Source organism: Numenius arquata, chromosome 10 (genome assembly GCF_964106895.1).
Source record: "Numenius arquata chromosome 10, bNumArq3.hap1.1, whole genome shotgun sequence".
NCBI lineage: Eukaryota > Metazoa > Chordata > Aves > Charadriiformes > Scolopacidae > Numenius > Numenius arquata.
In genome coordinates, this window is record NC_133585.1 from 19710889 (window position 1) to 19725310 (window position 14422).

At 45.5% G+C, this 14422-nt stretch overlaps 2 protein-coding genes across 2 annotated transcripts; both read right to left on the reverse strand.

Moving 5' to 3' along the window:
• Window positions 1-182: 182 nt before the first annotated feature.
• On the reverse strand, window positions 183-5364 carry DNAJC9 (DnaJ heat shock protein family (Hsp40) member C9). Its single transcript, XM_074154920.1, has 5 exons — window positions 5115-5364; window positions 4465-4605; window positions 3992-4246; window positions 3256-3339; window positions 183-2525 (listed from the first exon to the last, which is right to left on the reverse strand). The coding sequence occupies exons 1-5, from the start codon at window positions 5292-5294 to the stop codon at window positions 2406-2408; spliced, it is 780 nt and encodes a 259-aa protein (XP_074011021.1). The 5' UTR covers window positions 5295-5364; the 3' UTR covers window positions 183-2405.
• Window positions 5365-5999: 635 nt separating this feature from the next.
• TFAM (transcription factor A, mitochondrial) lies at window positions 6000-14381 on the reverse strand. Its single transcript, XM_074155250.1, has 7 exons — window positions 14296-14381; window positions 14060-14190; window positions 12944-13014; window positions 11457-11606; window positions 10728-10823; window positions 9067-9123; window positions 6000-6914 (listed from the first exon to the last, which is right to left on the reverse strand). Exons 1-7 carry the CDS (start codon window positions 14361-14363, stop codon window positions 6708-6710), a joined length of 780 nt encoding a protein of 259 aa, XP_074011351.1. The 5' UTR covers window positions 14364-14381; the 3' UTR covers window positions 6000-6707.
• Window positions 14382-14422: the final 41 nt, after the last annotated feature.

Here is a 14422-nt window from a genome sequence, read left to right on the forward strand (position 1 = left end):
TACTTTTAGTAGATGTGTTCTGCACCGTGGGACAGACCTACTGGAGGTATTCGCTGCAGTTGCCCTTGTGGCTCCAAATAAGATAAACGCATGAAACACAAGCTTCTCAAAACAAATGATTAGTTGAAGGTCTTACTCCCAAGCAGTAAACGCCAGATTACAAGGAAGCGTAAAGACAACATGAGGATAAGCACGTACTGTATTTTAGCAAAGTTAGAGCACTGCACAAAAATGGTTGTTCCTTTATAATCCAGTTAAAGAGCACTTTTTTCTAAATTTCCTTATTAATATTTTCCAAATTACAATTCATAATAACTTGTCAGGATTCTTTATGAAGTGTCTCCCTTATTCCCCCCACTCTCAGTTACGCAAGCTATCAAACGTTAGTGGTACTTACAGAACAGCTAATAATTTTTAATCAATGTTGAAGTTCTTGAGTCCAGTTGATCCACGCATGCTCTAATCAAAAAGAAGGGAAAAGAAAGCAAAGCAGAACTGTGCAAATGTAACTGGGCTAACTTTCCTTTGCATCTCTAGAGGGGAAAAGAAAGAGTTCTTGGCTCAATCTAAACCTCTAAGGTTTGCACAGAGATAAACTGATGCTAAAGAGAGGCCTTTATTCGCTAAATTCTTTCAAAAGTCCAATTTCTCTTAAGAGCTAAGACTACTGGAACGTTGCACAGTGTGTCATTCAGTTATCTCAAACTGACTGGAGATAAGCATCCCGTGCCATTCCTCAGGGACCAAGCTATTTTTCTAAAGCTCTAATGCAGAAGAGTTAGAAAAATACACAAATGAACAGACTTCTAGTATATGTAATGTAGTATTTTATAGCCCAGAGGAGTCAGTGTGTTAAAAAAGTGAAAGCAGTCTCACCATTGGGTAAGTTTTGGTTTCTGTACAGATCGTTGACACGAGAGACTTCTCCTGGGCTGTTAGAGATCTATTTTTTGTAGTAAAAGTAACGTTCAGGTCGTGTTATGCAACATACCAATATGCTGTACTCGTTCAGAGTCAGGATAACTTTTGAAAGCAGCCAAGTAAAAGGGAACAGAGTTACCATCTACCTCTGGCTTCCCCCCAGGAAGCTTTATTAAATTGTCAGGTCCTGAATGGCATCAGTGATGCAATAAGGACCTTCAACTCAAAAGTGTCACCTTGTGGCTCGTAAGCCTTTGAAAAATGATCCACAAAATAAAGCCAGCCTCGTTCCTTTGAGCTAGACTAAGTTGAAAACTAGTTACCCTTGAAATTCATACCCTGCACGCTACGTCAAGTTGTTTAAAGCCAGCTGAAGCAAAAGCCTTCAAAGTATTTGCACATCTTAGAGAAGTAATTCTTTTGCGATAACAGACCTGTTAACCTACAGTGAAGTAGCTGATCGCTCCCATCCTACAGCAGACTTGACTGTGATGCTATTGAAATGACACGCGATACATTTCTAAGCTTTGGAACCCCTCGTTAGGGGACATCACGAACCCCAGGAATACACAGAACTGACTCTGTTCCGTGGATGTTTCAGTTTCGTACCTCACCTCAGCACTTAGAGAATTTCTGCATGGTCAGTTATCTACTTCAGTCTCATTTTCTTCCTAAGGCATCTGCCACGGGCAATCCAAGACCAAACACTAGGTGGCTGTTTCATCTAACACAGCATCACCAGCACCGATGCCTCAGTTAGCAATAGAGCCATATTTTCAGCTGTTATTGGAGCGTGTAGTATTTACTTGACTGAAATCAGTCAGAGGAGTCAACACGATCAGGTTGTTTTGAACAGCTACTTAGGAAGCGCAGAGAGACCTGGGGGAAGCAACACAGCACAGAATACTGCAAAAAAACTTCTCATTTATTAAATCTGCAATTTTTCCAAAGTATCTTTATAAAACCACTGGGATCTCTGACAAACAGTTGTCGAGCTGAAGTGCAAAGACCTTCAAAAACAGCAGAAGGTTTGTTATATAAAAGAAATGTGTGACTAGCAAAAAGATACGGTTTCCAACTCGGAAGCTGCAGGAGCCAGCACTGAAGCTTCTCAAAGGTGTGGGATGACGTCGTTTTACCCATTGGCTGTACTGAGACCCATTAGCTGTTTGGAGGGAAGGTGCTTTAACACAAGTTTAATGAATACCCTGGCATCCCAAACATGACACCGCTTCCTTACTGTAACAAAACTTTTAGTCAAGAATCTGTTTGATCTTAACTGAAGAGCAGCCAAAGGATTTTGAAGAGTAGCACCAGAATGCTTTGTCTTTCTCGTTCATGATGCGTTCTGTGTCATACCCCCCTGTCACAGCAAGTTGATGCACACACAGTCCGAAACAGCAGTCCAGAAAAACTCTGAAGTTCTCCCAAATCCACATGTTCCCAGACAAAGTGATACCTGACATTTCAGCCTACAAAGTTCTTTATTTCTTTCCTTTCTTGGCCGTGGTCTTCTTTCCTCCTTTTTTAGCATTATTCCCGTATTTTGCTTCCAGTTGGGCCAAAAAGTCATCCATTTCTTTTTTTCGATCTTTGTTTCTGCTCTGGGGAAGAAAAACCAACACCACAACCTCAGAACTTCTACTACTTCCCAATACAGATTATTCTATTGAAGTTAGAAAGCTACATAAAATCTTGGAATATATTAAGCAGGGAATACAAGATACAGGAGATGTTTTACTGTCAAGCAAAAACCTACTTGTATACTCTAAGCTCTATAGCTAACTACCAGACGTATCCAGACAGAGGTAAAGAGTGACTATAAAAAAAATAATCATGACATAAAACTAGAAAAAGCAAAGCAATTTTTAGTTTAGACCCAAAACTCTACTACAATTTGAGGTATGAACACCGCCCACTGGACAACAAGAAAGAGGAAACAGAAAACATTCCAAAAACCGTAACGTAAACAGTATGTTTCTTCCCTCGATCCCCAAGATAAAAACCCCCAAATAGTAAGACCTATCAACTTCTACATCCTCGTGGAATCCCTCAGAAAGAACGAACCATTAACAAACCCTAAAACTAGAAGTATTTTCATTGTGTATGCAGTAAGGGTATTAGAATAATGTTGTTAATTTTTAAAAAGATGCAGATAATAAAGCCCATACCATACTCCGACTAATTAAAGCGCATAGATAATTAATGTTAATGTCAGGTTTTAACCTCAGGAACTCAGAAGAGTTGCAAGGATCCAAAATACAAAGATGCTCAGGGAAAACACAATTATAAGCCAGTAACGTAATTATCTTCAACAGATGCAAAAAGCCTTACTTGAATCAGCGCTTTCAAGTCATCTTCTCCACCAAGGCCCAGTTCGTCTTTAGCCTTTTCTGCCTCTCTAGCTTCTTTTTCTGCCTAAAATAGCAAACTAGTTTGTTAAAAAGCATTTTGCACGTTATTTGACAAAGTTGTATAGTTTTGTTTGGTTGGGTTTTTGCATCCATGTTGTTTGACAACGCTGAACAGGATGTCCATCCCTGTTCCCCCCACCCATACTTTTTTTGTCCTAGCAGCTATTACCTTTTCTTTAACTTAGAGAAAGGTTACTGTGATGTGCACGTAACACATTCTATAAAGTGTCTAAAAAAAGCCAGGTTGGAGAACCCAGGTTCCATTTAGTCCAGAATGTTGTTTCATACTTGCCAAAAGGCAAGCACAATGTATTTCCACCCCACGAACACTTCTTCACTCCAGTAACTCATTATCCGTTGTAAATCATCGCACGGACATGCTAAACTGTACTAAGCCATTGTATATAATAACGAAATAAAATAAAGTAATAATAGGCAACAGCAAATGGCAACTCCAAAGCCACTCCAAACAGCAATTTCGTGGGGTGGAGATGGAGAACACAGGTGACTAAATGTGAAAGTCAAGATCTGTAACCCAGCAATTCTGTGGCAAACGTTTGTTTTAAAAACAGTTTCATTTATTTCTACCAAGAGACATTAAAAGCTTATTATAAATAATGTTTCCCTTTGGTCCCTGATTGATTGATATAACCTACCCGCCTTTTTCTTGCCATCATTTTCTGCTTGGACTCTTTTACAAAACCTTTGTAGGACGGGACTTCTCCAGAGTCAATGGCTTCTTCTATGATTTTCCGGATTCTTGGTTCATCTGTGTAGTCCGCACACAACACGGACTCCATTATTCTGTCCATGTCACCCTCAAAATCCAGGTATGCCGCTTTAATATCAGCTAGCTCTTCTTCTGAATCTCTGTAGCTCTTTTCGAAGTCTTTGATGTCTTTTATGGTGATCTGAAGCAGAGAGATGTAACTCCTTGAGTTACAGGATGTATTCACCAGGATTTAAGAGACAGCATAAGAAAACCCCGTGTTTTACACGAAGCCTGTGAGGGAGACACAGCTACAGCTCTGAAGCAGTGGGTTTCCCCGTCCCGGGGGGCTTGCCCTCCCGTGGAAGTGAGCCCTGCAGGGCCCCGCACCCGCTGCCCAGACCCCGGCCCGGCTCTCACCTTCTTGAAGAGCAGCCGCCAGTACTCCTGCCAGTCCCGCTCGCCCCGCAGCGCCTCGCCCTCCTCGTCCACCGTGCCCTGCTCATCGTACACAGCGCGCTGCTCCGCATCGCTCAGGATAGCGTACGCCTTGCCCAGGATCTGCGGGGACACGGGGACAGTCAGCCCAGCCAGTCCATCTTCCAGCCCAGTCAACCTGTCTGTCCAGCCCAGCCCAGTCAGTCAGTCTCTCCAGCCCAGCCAGCCAGTCCAGCCTAGTCAGTCAGAATGTCTGTCCGTCCGTCCAGCCCAGTCCATCCGTCCAGCCCATCCATCCAGCCTAGTCAGTCCGTCCAGCCCAGTCAACCTGTCCGTCCGTCCGTCCAGCCTAGTCAGTCAGTCCGTCCGTCCAGCCCAGTCAACCTGTCCATCCGTCCAGCCCAGTCAGTCAGTCCCTCCAGCCCAGTCAACCTGTCCGTCCGTCCAGCCCAGCCAGCCAGCCCAGTCAGTCAGTCCCTCCAGCCCAGCCAATCAGTCCAGCCCGTCCGTCCAGCCTAGTCAGTCAGAACGTCCGTCTGTCTGTCCGTCCGTCCAGCCCAGCCACGGTCGGCCGCCGCCACCGCCACCACCGCCGCCACCCCCCTCCTCCTCCTCTCCCCTCCCGCGCTCACCTGAAAGCGCCGCGTCGCCTCCTCCTTGTCCTCGGGCTCGGCGCGGTCGGGGTGTACGCGGAGCGAGGCGCGATGGTAGCCGCGGCGGATCTCCTCGGGGGAGGCCTCCCGGCGAACGCCCAGGACGCGGTAGAGGTCGGGGGAGCCGAAGGCGGCCTCGCACTGCTCCAGCAGCCCCATCCCGCCACCCTGAGGCCGCCAACCGCCGCCTCCCCCCTCAGCGGCCCGCCCGCCCCGCGCGTGCGCGCGCCACGCCGCCGCCTCCCGCCCAACCAACTCTCGCGAGATTTGGTTGGGCGGGAGGCGGCGGCGCCGCGTACGCGCGGGACGGGCGGGCCGCTGAGGGGGAGGCGGAGGCGGCGGCGGCGGGCTTTGGGGCAGCCACCTGAGGGAAGTTTTCGGGTTTATCCTTCATAAACCTGCGCGACCCGCGACCCCGGCAGTAGGGGAGGGCTCCCGCGGGGAGGAGAAGGGGAAGAAGGCGGGAGGTGGGCAAGAGGCCTGCAGCGGGGCTGTGTCCGCCTGGTGTCCCCCCTACGCCCGGGTAAGTCTCGGTGGCTTTATTCGCATCAGTCCCTCAGGGAAGCTTCTGCTGAGCAAGAACCTCCCGCCTGCGAACTCAGTACATTTTCTGCCAAGGAGGAAAGCCAGGAGCGCTCAGATATAGTTACAATCAGTAAAATAAAAAAAAAAGGAAAAAAATGCAAAGGGCTCCCTATTTGGCTTTCCTCTTCCCATGGGTAAACAAGCCGTGGGCCATTCAGGGATGGATGAAATGCACCGCTCGCCTGCTTTCTAAAAATACAGGTTCTCCAAAATACCTCCGAGACTTTCGTTAAGACACATAGACCTCAGATAAAAAAAAATAAAAATCAAGCAGCTCTTCAAAATATCTATATTTATTACATTAAAACCAAAGCTCTGACAGTTCACACGTTTTCCTTCCAGGCTGTCCCCGGTGTGACAGCGGGAAGGCAAAAAGTGTTTGCGTGCATCCAAACAAAACCACGGAATAAAAGTCCAATAAAGATATGTTTTTACAAAACTCATATGGTCTTTAATTCAACGCAATATAAGTGGTACACACAAACTGACACATACAAAAGAGACAGATGCATAAAATAAAGAGTTAGCGTGTTCCATTTCTTGTGCCTCGTGTTGAAATGTAGAACATTTCTCCTCTCAACTGATACCACGGAGGGAATAAAACACAGCAGCATTAACTCGGATTTCAGCTCTTATTTACAGAATTTAGATGGTAACATTGTGGAATATTCTCACTTTCATAAAAAATATCTTAAAAAAGCTAGCTGTTATCTACCGTTATTGGACAGCTCTGCTGATGTCAGTATCACTAATTCACAGCTTGATTAACCGGTTCTTGTTGGAGAGTCGAGGCCACCCCCGCAGCGATGGCTGCCGCCGGTTCTGAGAGACGCTGAACTCTCTCTTACCTGATCACCTTTATTTACTTCTCCGGCGGGCCCCTTTTTGGGGTTTCCACGTTTCAGTGCTAATGCTGACTGCAGCATTAACACCGCAGGATAAAGACGTGACAACCAAAGGGGAGTCAATACAAAATACTTAACCATTTTATTCTTCTGATTTTTTCAACTTTGATTTTGCCTTGCTTTCATGTGAGGAAGCTTTGGCCGTTCCGGTTTCAGCAGGATTCTTTTTTGGCCTTTGCTTTGTGGAACGTATCAGGTCTTCACGTCCCAGTTCGATCATTTTCACTTCCCAGGACTTCATTTCATTCTCGTACCGGACCTTATCGTCTTCGGCAAGCTGCAGGTATGGCTGGAAGATAACAGTTAGGGAATGGGCTTTGTGAGGATAACTGTCATGTCACATCCTCCCCCTTCATACAAAGGCCACTCAGATGAAGACCTGTGCAGTGCGTATCTGTCCTGTTTTGAGCGACACAGGACCCCTGTCACAGAATCACAAAATGGTATGGGGTTGGAAGGGACCTCTGGAGATCATCCAGGCCAACCCCCTGCCAAAGCAGGTCCACCCACAGCAGGTCCCACGGGAATGTGTCTAGGCGGGTTTGGAATGTCTCCAGAGAAGGAGACTCCACCACCTCTCTGGGCAGCCTCTTCCAGGGCTCTGCCACCCTCACAGGAAAGAAGTTCCTCCTCATGTCTAGGTGGAACTTCTTATATTCAACTTTCTGCCCGTTCCATCTTGTCCTGTCCCTGGGCACCACTGAAAAAAGACTGGCCCCATCCTCCTGACACCCACCCTGCAAGTATTTATAGGCGTTGATCAGATCCCCCCTCAGTCTTCTCTTCTCCAGACTAAACAGACCCAAGTCCCTCAGCCTTTCCTTCTAAGAGAGATGCTCCAGGCCCCTCATCATCTTTGTAGCCCTCTGCTGTCCCCTCTCCAGCAGTTCCCTGTCCTTCTGGAACTGGGGAGCCCAGAACTGGACCCAGTGCTCCAGATGGGGCCTCCCCAGGGCAGAGCAGAGGGGCAGGATGACCTCCCTCCACCTGCTGGTCACACTCTTCTTGATGCACCCCAGAAAAATGCCTGGGAAAATGCACTTTCAGAAGACTCTAGTGTATTTCTGAAAATATTTACTTTATAGCCAGCCACGCTATGCAGGTTTCAAGGTCTCAGTGTTTTCGAGCTCCCCAGGTGCGGGGATGAGGAGGAGCGAGACCCAGGCACTTGATCCAGGCTGGCCAACAAGATTATTTCATACCATGAACCTCACATTTAATATAAATTAGAAAGTTTGCTGACAAATTCTCTCTTCATTTGCTGTCCCTGCTGGGAGTGCACGGCTTCTTCCTGATAGAATTGGCCGAGTATAATCCTTTTATATTTTATTTTGGTACCAGGATCAATACTGTTCCCTTAGCATTATTCATGTTAATTATTTAGTCTTATTCTATTAAATCTGTTTATATTTCAAACCTTGGGTTTCTTTGTTTTTTCCCGATTCCCCTTCCTGGGTGGAGAGGGGTCATCAGGTGATAAAATAATTATCTAAACGACAATAAATTGTGGGTTCCTCAAACGATAACAGCATCCCAGGCGTTCACTTTCACCTCCACCAAATTAACAAAAATAAACACATCAAAATCATACAAAAATAGAAAAACCTTAGCATTGAATTATGGTTGTGTCGACTCAAAAGTCATTCCTGAAAAGGAAGTTTATTCAATACTATTACTAACAGCTAAGGCTTTTGGAGTACTAGCTTGAGAGAGCTGGCTTATGTAAGGAATAGGTATTTTTATATATATAAATATATATATTTTTTTTATATATATATACACGCCTATATATATCTAGGTATGCGGAACAGGTATTTCTCCACAACTACTTCAACCTTTTTTTTCCCTGCAGGAAGAAGGTGAACCCAGTGTGTATTCTAAGTACACCTTCAAAACCAATCTAGAAGAGCATTGAGGAGGAAGGACAGAAAAGCAGAAAACACTTGCAAGTTTGGAGGTTTATTCTATTTCAGTAGATATTTTCAGGTACACTGCTGTAGGCTCATATTTCAACACAGCAAGAAAGCTGGCAGAAAGCTATCCCCAGGATAGATTTCTGTTGCTTTTAGCTGTCAAGAGCCTTTCCATGAGCAGCAAATTACTGTGCTGGCATTTAAAAATATTATATGTTATTAGAAAAAAAATCCAATGTTTGCAAATGATTCCACCTTCCTCCCTAGATGTCCCTCCGTGTTCATTTCCAGGCACACAGGACTTCCGTCCTATCCCACGCACCCACATTTCACTGTGAAAGAAATGGTCACTCCTGGAATAAAAGTAATGACAAATCTTCCTCAAGACGCAAATATAACTCCTGGAGTATTTTCCTCGGTATTATACTTTGAACAACCGAGTTTAAGATTTTGTATGAATGTATTAATTTGGACTAATTTGGTCATTTTGTGATTAGATCAGAGCCCCATCAAAATCCACCGACGTACCTGCTTCTGAGAACTGGACAGTTTTCGCCAGGTATCAAACAAGTGCTTCAGCTTTGCCTACAGGATACAGAATACGCAAAACATTAGGATGATTTTAACAGCAGCCTGACCACAGAGGGTTACAGGCGATTGCCACGATAGTAAAAGCCAAGTATAAACCCATGAAAAAAAAGCATAAAGTCACAGGGGCTTAATACCCTCACCCTCTTAACGTTGCTAAATAATCAATGGCAGAGTTCACCCGGTTGCTGGAAATCACCTGAGCCACGTTTACAGATAAAATAAACAGAAAGGGGCTTAAGTTACTCAGCCTGCTGCGAAAGCAGACACACGGAGCAGCTAATGGGCTTTACAGCAACACAACCACGTCTCACTGCCTGTATTGGTTTCCTTTAAACCAAGCCCTAACTTCAGCAGAGCCCACTAAAGCATTAACCATGTTCTCAGGAAGCTTTGTACTGCTTCAGGGGGGTTTTGCTACCTGTGTGTCAAAGGGCCCTCAGCGGACTGGAGACGCCTGCCTTCTGCAGGGTTTGCTCCTCGGCTTTTTATTTCCACCATCCTGATGTTCCGACTAAATGCAGAGGGTAAGGAACATACTAATTAGGCAGACGGGGGAGGTCTTCAGCGCTTCAAGTGAGTAGGACTTGGGAGGTGATGGTCCCCCTGTACTGGGCACTGATGAGGCCCCACCTCGAGTGCTGTGTCCAGTTTTGGGCCCCTTCCCACAAAAAAGACACTGAAGGGCTGGAGCGGGTCCAGAGAAGGGCAACGGAGCTGGTGAGGGGTCTGGAGAACAAGTCTTGTGAGGAGAGGCTGAGGGAGCTGGGGGTGTTCAGCCTGGAGAAAAGGAGGTTGAGGGGAGACCTTCTCGTTCTCTACAGCTCCCTGAAAGGAGGGTGTAGCCAGGGGGGGTCGGTCTCTTCTCCCAAGGAACAGGCGATGGGACAAGAGGAAATGGCCTCAAGTTGCACCAGGGGAGGTTCAGATTGGATAGTAGGAAAAATGTTGACAGGGAAAGGGTTCTTAAGCCTTGGAATGGGCTGCCCAGGGAAGGGGTTGAGGCCCCATCCCTAGAGGTATTTAAAAGCCGGGTTGACCTAGTGCTTAGAGACATGGGTTAGTGATGGGTTTTATCAGAGTTAGGTTGATGGTTGGACTACATGGTCTTAAAGGTCCCTTCCAACCTAGACAATTCTATGATTCTAAGTGCAGCAATCCACCAGCATAACGTAAATTGCCCCAAAGTGTAGTGTAGGGCAGAATGTGTGACTTTGCTGAGGAGCCCTTGCGTGTCCCACAACATCGACCATGACACAGGAGGTACAATACACCACCACAACCATTTGAAAAACTAATGTATTTCTACACCAAAACACAGAAATGTAGAATTCTCTCCTAACAGAAGGCACAGATGAAGTCTATAACGCTGAAGTGCAAAAACCAGTGCAAATATTTTAAGTCTGGATCCCACACAGCACTTCACATAGGACATCCCACCAGCAGCACAGCCAGAAGTTCACCACAGCCTAAAAAAAATAACCTAAGCGAAGCAAAATCCAGATACCGAACTGATGAAGTTTCTTTGAAAGTCACAGAATCTAAACCAGATTTTCCGCATACAATTGATCTATTTTAAAGAACAACCTTTCCTGACTTACCGCAGGTGAAACACCCTCGCTTTCTTGAAAGTTTTCTGACACAAAAATGTTAAAGCCGCTACGAGGTCTTTTGGGTTTTCCGAGCACAGTCATTTCCTTTAAAAACAACGAGAAAAGTTAATCAATCTCCTATGCATGCACTCTTCCAAAATTAGACCTACCATTTGTCTTTGTATTTCATACAAAAATCAGACCCAGATGCGCCTCTGCACAGGCCTAATTCAACATGTCAGCAGCTACACAGGTAGAAAAGGGGCAGAATCCAAAGAAAGGAAGGACAAAAATGCTACTTCAAGCAGCTTCTACTTTGTAGAGGACAGTGAAGGCCTTTGTGAAAAGCTATTTCTGGATGTCTTCCCAACCAAAGAAAGTGCTGCTCGTTCAAAAGTCTTTTAATACCCATCGCTCCTCAAGAAAGCTTTAGGAAAAGGAAGGAAAAAACATAGAGAAGCTCCCCGTGAGCACAAAGATACGTGCTAGTTCTGGGCTTAAAGCACAGGAAAGCCAAATAACTGGTAAATAAAATAATAAAATAAAATAACTGCTAACACCAGCAATTATTACAGTCCATGGGGTTCTGTTGTGCGTTTGTGGTTTGGTTGGGTTTTTTTTCTATATTCCGAGAGTGGCTTTTATATTTCTAAACATGCCTCGACTCTGCTCTGTATACTAGACAAACAGACTTCGGGTTCCTTGAAAGAAAAGACACTTGAACTTCAAAATACTTACTCTTTTTGCCCTGAACGATCTTCTTTTTGCCAGTCGTTTTCTCCTTTCTTCTCTCAGAGTCGCAGCCTGGGCTGGAGTCAGCTGGGCTTTGTACGCGGCCAACTGCTCCAAGTATTTTTGCCAGTCTGTCTTCCTAGCGTCCTCATAAACCTACAGCGCAAACGATCACCGATCTTAAACAGACGCTTTCAGTCAGAAGCATTTTACCATTCAACAAGCTAACACTTCTAACAAAAAAAAAAAATTACAGACTACCCCTGGAACATAACATTTTTAAAGTAAAGTAGCAATTTCAGATCCATTTGATTAGCAGAATGGATTCAGAAGAACTGAGGTTCAAAACCCAGGCTCTTCCCATGAATTATCTCCGCTAATCCGATAACATCAGACAAATCTTCAGATGCAGCTCAAAGCACTAACCATCTTCCATACAAGAAAAAAGGTTGGTTGAAATGATTACTTAAAGTGTGTAGACCCCCTGCAGCACGCAAATGCTCCAGTCACCGGACACATTCCTGCACTGGCCGATAACGGGTACAAGAGCATCATAAAATCACGGCCTTGGTCCCAGGAGGCCAAGAAGAGCCGAGCCAGGATAGCAAGCGCCCGGGCAGACCTGCAAAAATCCCATCCTGTTCTCCATTTCAACCATAGAAATGACAAAGCATTATTTTAAACTAAGGCACAGAGCCAGAAGGGATAGAAGAGCCACTTCAATTCTATTCAACAAAGATAGAAATTGCTAGAGTTGCTAGAAGACCACAATTAGTTCCTAACTGAATCTAATTGCTAACTGCAATCCAGGAAGAACGATCGTTACTTTGCTATAAATATTAGTTAGCAACTCATAGAATTGTCTTACATCAGCCCTTGAAACTGCCACTTCAAAAGAAATTTTACTACTTATGAGAAAAAGTAAGATTAGATGAGATTTAGATCTCATTAGATGAGATTTAAAGAAAGTCACCTGTAAGTTAGGTCTCTAGTTACTACCTAATCAACCGAAAATAAAGTTAGTCCTTTTATCAAAATTAACTGAGGTTAATTAACCTCAACAAATAAAATAAAATTGACCTGTGCACGTGAAAGCAGAACAGCTTTACAATAGTGATGTTATTCTACAGGTAACGCACACACACAATTACCATTTAGAAAAACCTGAGATACTGGTTCCCAGCCCCACAGAGCGAGATCTGTCTCATTTTGTTTCTCTGGCAACAGATTAAAAACACTAAAAGGTCAGTCACGTGTAAAAGTATCAAAGTATCTTCCCCCGAGCGCTTAAAAGCTCTCGATTCTCTTCAGAACTGTTTTTACGCCTGAACCTTTGTATGCAAGTGCTTTTTTAATTGTTGTTTAAAAAGAACAACCGAGAAGATAAAAACCCACAGCGCAACACAACAAGCACAGAGGACACCAAATCAAGTGAAACAACCGCAAGGGCTCCGGCAGGGTTCAAAGCACAGGGGGCAAAGATACAAACTTACCTGCTTCTGGGATGCTGGTAACTCCTTCCAAGCACCTGCTATTTTTTTAACCAGGTCCATGTTGCTCATTTCTGTACATTGGAATAGCAAGAGAATAACAAATGGATATTGTATCTTTGGCAAGCTGCTTCAATTTTTCCTCAAGGAAGGCTGTCACTAGGACCTTTTTCCTGTACAAATACATCGGCCCGTAACTACAATAAGCTTGGCAAGTTCCGTCCTTCACCTTTCAGACTGTTAAACTCTTGCACTACGGAGCAAAATCGGGTATCCAACGGTTGTCCCTACTTAAATTCACCTCCCTGCCCACTATGACCGCAGTTCTTTAAACGTTTTAACATTTATTTCAACAGTATTTTCTAAATCTGCACAGCTTTCCGTTTTGCTGCTCTCTGACAGCAGGAGTGACAGCATTGCCTACAAATGAAGTTTCCGACAGTAAATTGAACATAGTCACAGAAAACCATTTTCTTCTCAATACGTTTAGTTTTTTCTCCCATATACAACCTATATCCAGTAGGTGTGGTTTTTAAATTACTAATTTAAATTACTAAGCATGGAAGTAAAACCCCGTACCGCTCGCTATACCAACAGCAGTATACTTCAAATACACTCCAATTTAAAAATGACCGGAAACCACAAACATGTATTGCCGAGGGGAGTTTTTCCCCTCAAACGTTTTTAAAGTTATGTGGAAATCTTTAATTTTTTCGAGCTGTGAAGTGTAGAAGAGTATGCCGACAGGCGCCCGGGCCGCGAGTGTGTGGCGACACCGAGTTTACCTCAGGTAGCAGGGTGGGTTTGGCCTCCCGAAAGCGGGCTGATGGGCTTTACGACAACTTAAGTTTACCAAAGCAGTTGTTTCAGTTTAATTTTTACCTCACGCGTTCCGGAGGGAAAAGGCGGTCGGCAGCTAAAGCGGCGGGCGCTTTACGACAGAACCTCCGGCGCTAAGACTTTGTATTTCTAAAAGCAGAGCAAAGCCAAGGGGGCAGCCTCTCCTTTCCCTTCAGACCGCAAACCTGGATTTTGGGGGTTTTTGGTGGTTATTTTTTTTTGCCTATAACGCAAAACGATTTTCTGTCAGGAAGCGGATTTTTCCTTCAGGAGGCGTACCTGGGTTCTTTTGCCTAAAAGCAGAACGGTTTTCCTTCAGGAAACGGAAATAGGCCGTCAGAGGCCGCTTCGGGCGCTCCTCCGAGCTGATCCCCCTGCCGAGGACCCTCTCCGCCGAGGCGCCGCAGGCCCTGCACACAACGGCACCGCCGGTTACCGACCGGTAAGGTAACCCCGGAAGGTTCTTCCCCCCCCCCCCCCCCGGCCCCGCAGCCCCGCTCCCGTCCTTCCCGCACCTGAGGAGCCGTCGCCCGCCGCCGAGGAGGGCCGCCGCCCGCCCCAGCAGCGACAGCGCCGCCGCCATGATTCCGAGCGCGCCGCCTCCGCGGGGCAGGCTGGGAACGCCGCCGCCGCGATGACGCC

Bases quoted from the DNA above. Each gene is read 5' to 3' on its own strand.
- TFAM (XM_074155250.1), bottom strand. From the start codon at position 14,363: ATGGCGGCGGCGCTGTCGCTGCTGGGGCGGGCGGCGGCCCTCCTCGGC. The intron at 9,124-10,727 runs GTAAGTCAGGAA...TGTATCCTGTAG, and splicing joins GCGAGGGTGTTTCACCTGCG to GCAAAGCTGAAGCACTTGTT. The intron at 6,915-9,066 runs GTACGTCGGTGG...GTTATCTTCCAG, and splicing joins TGTCCAGTTCTCAGAAGCAG to CCATACCTGCAGCTTGCCGA.
- DNAJC9 (XM_074154920.1), bottom strand. From the start codon at position 5,294: ATGGGGCTGCTGGAGCAGTGCGAGGCCGCCTTCGGCTCCCCCGACCTC. The intron at 4,247-4,464 runs GTGAGAGCCGGG...TCTCTGCTTCAG, and splicing joins GGCGGCTGCTCTTCAAGAAG to ATCACCATAAAAGACATCAA. The intron at 3,340-3,991 runs GTAGGTTATATC...TTGCTATTTTAG, and splicing joins TGATGGCAAGAAAAAGGCGG to GCAGAAAAAGAAGCTAGAGA.